At 45.3% G+C, this 5,000-nt stretch overlaps 1 protein-coding gene across 1 annotated transcript in view; it reads left to right on the top strand.

The window, feature by feature from the left end:
- The window catches only part of Iqch (IQ motif containing H), a 226,063-nt gene that overhangs the window by 189,745 nt on the left and 31,318 nt on the right, over window positions 1–5,000 (top strand). The window contains exon 18 of the mRNA XM_013009902.1: window positions 2,663–2,833. Within this exon, the coding sequence (XP_012865356.1) occupies window positions 2,663–2,833 (171 nt within the window). The remainder of the gene's footprint in view (window positions 1–2,662; window positions 2,834–5,000) is intronic.

Below are 5,000 nucleotides of genomic sequence, written 5' to 3'. Positions count from 1 at the left end.
CTCGATTTGTCGGAGACAGTCCACTCTAAGGCAGATGCATTATGTATTTTAACATAGCGAGTTGGTGAGTGGGGCACTTGTAGACCTTCTTAGAAAGAAAAAAAAATTCAATCAAGTCTTCATGAAAATGTGTTCGTTTCCAACTTCCTACAGTGAAAAGGCATTACTGCTAATTACAGCACACTCCAGAAATACAATACTTCATGTTTTCTCCACAAGACATTTCCAGGGCATGGATTATATGAAACAAGAGCATGTTCTGATCCACTGCAACTTTAGCTTCTAATTTGACCAGGGCATTACTAGAAGATCAGTGTCAGCCTCTCTGGCAGGAGCTGGAAGATGGACTTGGAGCCAGGCAGAGTTGGGTTCAAATCCCTGGGCCTTGTGCTCACCTTAATTCTGTAATGTGGGCTGTGGGTTTTGAGGTGGTTACAACTGTGAGAGATGTTTGTGAAGCACTTGACTTATCGGAGGTTCTTAATACCTCGGATCCAGTTGTGGTCTGACTGCTTGCTTAAAGCTCAGAAATGTCACCTTCGGGAGGTAGCCCTGATCTCAATAGGCAAATTCAGCCTGTCCTTTCTGCTTCAGCCGTGTTTCCTTCCATCCTACTGTGAGATTACATATTACATGGTAGTTGTTTCCCTCCATCTCACTGTTACATTACATATTACCGTATTATCAGCTGAATACACATGTATCTGGCTTCATCAATTACCTTTGACTCTCTAGGACTAGCAGTGGCATGTCTTTAGCATTGAGCCTAGGAGGATTCTAGGGGTGTTTCTGTACTCAGTGTAGAGGTAGAACATGACAAAGACAACTAAAGTCAATCCAGCATAAGAGAAAGAAGAGATAGCTCACGATCTACCTTTATTGTTGCCAATTTAATACATTGTAGCTGTTCAGTAAATATTTGTCAGAGAAAATAGTGGACATCACGCAGTACCCAGAAGTGGATAATGTATAACTAACATTTATTTTTCTGTGTGTTTACTGGTCCTGGGGCTTGGACTCAGGGCCTGGTCCCTGTTCCTGAGCTTTCAGCTCAAGGCTAGTGCTCTACTACTTGAGCCACAGCTCCTCTTTTGGCTTTTTGGAGGTTAATTGGAGTTAAGAGTCTCGTGGACTTTCCTGCCCAGATTGGTTTTGAACTGCAAATCCTCCAATATCAGCCTTCTGAATAGCTAGGATTACAGCTGTAGGCCACTGGTACTTAGCAACATCTATTCTTTTAAGCACTTTTAATTTTTATTGCATCATAGTGTTTTTCTAATTAACCTGTAACAGAGCATTCTCACTGACTGATAGCTAAGTGTGCTGTGACATGTTAGTAGTAAAGTGAAATCCTGTACTTGCCTAGCAAGCTAAGACTTACAGGCCAAGGGTATATTTCCCTTAAGTGTCATATTGAGATTCCCGGAGAGACCAGCATTGCTTTTTTCCAAGTCAAGACAAACTACCTTATTCATTTTCACTAGTTCCCCACCCTCTGAAGCTCCTGTCCTGTCTCATTTTCTCAGTAGAAGCCAATGCACTGATACCTCTGAAATGACAAATCACCAGCAGAAAAATCGAAGTCAACATGAACCTTTCAAGAGGCAACATCTCTGTTAAATTTTTTAACCTATTATTTTTTTTAAAAAATAAGTCTATTTGAAAGTGAAAGGAAAACTGTGAAAATAAGTAGTTAAGACCGACCATCTGGAGAGGGGCCCCAAAGAGGAGCCCAATGGAGTCCTCCAGAGAGTGGTTTTTATAGTCCAGGCTCCACGCATAGCCCCTCCCCTTTGCACTGATTGCTTGATGGCTCACACATGCACCACCCCAGCTCTTTCCATTGGTTGAGTGGGCACCCAGGGCATTATGCAAACAAGAAACATTTTGAAGCCAGGCACCAGCGGCTCACACTTGTCATCCTAGCTACTCAGGAGATCTGAGGATCGAGGTTCAAAGCCAGCCTGGGCAAGAAAGTCCGTGAGACTCTTAGCTCCAATAAACCACTAGAAAACTAAAAATGGCACTGTGGCTCAAGAGGTAGAGCCCTAGCCTTGTACTGAAGAGCTGAGGGACAGCGCCCAGGCCCAGAGTTCAAGCCCCACAACCGACAAAAATAAAAAACCAGAAACAAAAACAAGAAGCATTTGTGTGGGAGCTCATATTGTAAGAAGAAGAAGTAATTGAGCAGGAGCCCCAGACACTATGGGAAGCAGAAGCTCCACGTCGGGTGAGACGCATATCTGTCACCTGTACTGTCTACCACTTCCCCCTCCCCCCATCTAACAGTTCCCCCTTCTTTCCTTCACTTACCCCTCTTGGATGGAAACCCTAACTGCTATTAGGAAACAGGGGCGATGACCTTTCCGTGAAAGGCAGAATGGGCTACAGCAATCTGGGATCCTACAGGAAGGGTCTTTTAGACAGGCATTGGTTTGTGTGTTCATTTCCTGAACCTTAAATGTTCTGATTAAAACCAGGCTTCATCCTTCAGCTGAACAAGCAAAAGCAGAAGCAATGATATCCACTCCATAAAGTCCCAAAGCTGTTGGTTTGGCTTGGCCTTGTTGTGGTTTTGTCTGGTTGAGGTGTGGGGGGTGCAAAGGGATTTCTTTTTCTTGTCTGCTTCCTAATCATGTCCTCACTTCCTTTTTTTAATCAGTTATGGGCAACAGACCTCAGCCTCACTTACAGTGACCAGTTGGCTCTGACACAGCTCACTCTGTACCTGACAAACGGCAACCTGGATTGCAATTTGGGCACCTTGGAAGTGCCCTGCTCAATCCCAAAAGACAAGGGAACACTGGAGCCCAATCCCCTTATGTCAACACTGGTAAGCAACGGATACTTCCTGACTGTTTTGAATTTTCCTGATTGTTCTGCAATGCTCAGCCACCACATGCTTGTTAAGTTTTTTAAAAGAAATAGCCGAGTAAGAACAGCAGCACCTCGGTTGGAATCCGAGTCATGGCACCATTTATGTTAAGTTTTTAAAAAGAGGTGGCCGAGTAAGAACAACACCACACGCTCACGTGGTATTCAGGTAAGGGGTAGGTTTATTCAGTAGACCTGCTGGGACCAGGCAAGATTGGCACTCCACGCTGCTGGCAAAAGAGAGCATCTGGCCCCAGGTTAGGCCTTTTATAGGGTAGGGGGCAGGGAAAGGTGTGTCCAGGTAAAGGGAAGTGGAATCAGGTGGGAGAAAGGTGTGGCCACATCAGATTAAGATGTGACCTCAGCAGATGCAGATGTGACCTCTTCCAGATGTCCCAGTTGCCTAGGTAACGCAGGTACTGGGCGAGGTCTGTTCGCTGTCCAGGAATGGACCTTACAATGCTGAGCTCAGTCTGTTTGCCAGGCTCTTGAATAGAAGAAGAAAAAAAAAAATTGAAACCGGGTTTTTAGGCTCCAGGCCCAAAGTCCAAGAGTCCCACAATAGGTCTGGCGACTCACCCTCAAATGCAAAAAAAAAAAAAAAAGACATAGTGGAAGGCAGGAAGGAGATGGGAGGACAGCACTCAATATTTCTGCCATCTTCAGGAGTCCAGGTATTGACTTAGGTTAAATAGGGAGAACTGAGAGAAGGGATAAGAAAGGTATGTAGAGTAAATAGGCCCAAGTCACCAGTATGGCCTGGTTGGCCATCAGTTCAGTCTCTTGTCTCTGGAGGAGTTCTAGAGAATTAATTTATCATTTCACCACTAGAACAGAACAGGAACCAGCTACCTAACAAATGGTCTCTTGAGTTTTGAGCTGTTTCCTTTCAGATAACAAGAAGATGATATTGTCTGTTTGAGGTGCAGTTTGGCTTCTGTCACAGGATACTTATTGGTGAATCCTATTCTTCCAAAAGCCCAAGGATTACAAAGGGACTGCACAGAAGATAACTCAAATCAAAGGGCACAGGGATAAAATGGGGAATCGGGCAGAGTGTCCATCAGCTTTTAATTTATAAGGCCAACAAAAAACATGTTTTAGGCTGCTGCTTACAAACACTAGGCAAGTCACAGAACTGCTCTGAAACTAGTTCCAGGCATGTGAAGGTCTTGGCCAAAGGAGAGGGAAGAGGTCCTCCAGAAGGAAGAGGAAGCAGTATGTGGAAGTGCCAGGTTTCTGTTTGGGTCCTCCCTTCTCCTCTGGCCAAGTCTTTTTGCTTATTCCCATGTGGAAGTAAATGTAAATGGCTTCGTTGACTCTCTTTCTGACAGTCACCATATTTTTCTAACCCCAAGTGCTTTGAGTTTCAGACTTCTAGATCCAATATTCTACAGAATTCCCCTGCTTGAAGTTGTCATGGGGAACTACTCAAATCTGCCTTGTCACCTTTCTGGCCCCTAGGCTTGCCTTGTGGGAGATCAGGCCAGTGTCTGATAAGATATACCTTAGCCCATTCTCAGTGGGCAGCTGGTCACACAGATTCTAGCTGAAGTTTCCCCTCCATCCAGGAAGATCTGTCTTCAATTCTGTTTCCATCACCCTCACACTAGTATTCTCATAGCTCCTGGGTAAGACCCCCTGCCTCCTGCCTCCCCTTCAGCCTAAATAAACACTGCAGTCAAGACCATCAGGCCAAAAGCAAATCTATGCTGTTCCCCTCCTTGGGATTTCTATTCTGGCTCCATTGACCATCAGGAAACACCCAACTTTCCATCTTGATCAAGGATGCCTCTAGTGATCTGCCTCATTCTGCAGCCACAGCCTCCCTTGCAGTCACTGGTCCTGTGCCTAGTGTGACTGGGACCAGACATTCCAGGCCCCTGGGTTAGAAAGGCTAAGTCTCTGGGAAGGTGGGTGCTTGGTCAAACAAGGTGGTCATGGAGAGAAAGAACAAAGGTCAAGAGGACCAGATGGCAAGTGAATTGGGTTCTCTGACACATTGTTCTGATGGCGGACAAAGGGCTTCTGCTGCTGCCTTCTACAATAGTAGGTTATGTTCCCTTTTGTGGGGGTGTGTGTGTGTGTGTGTGTGTGTGTGTGTGTGTGTGTGTGTGTGTGTGTGT

The sequence above is a fragment of the Dipodomys ordii genome, unplaced genomic scaffold (genome assembly GCF_000151885.1).
Source record: "Dipodomys ordii isolate 6190 unplaced genomic scaffold, Dord_2.0 Scaffold11, whole genome shotgun sequence".
Lineage (NCBI taxonomy): Eukaryota > Metazoa > Chordata > Mammalia > Rodentia > Heteromyidae > Dipodomys > Dipodomys ordii.
The sequence above is the reverse complement of the archived record's forward strand: the minus strand, read 5'-3'. Positions and strand labels throughout refer to the sequence as shown.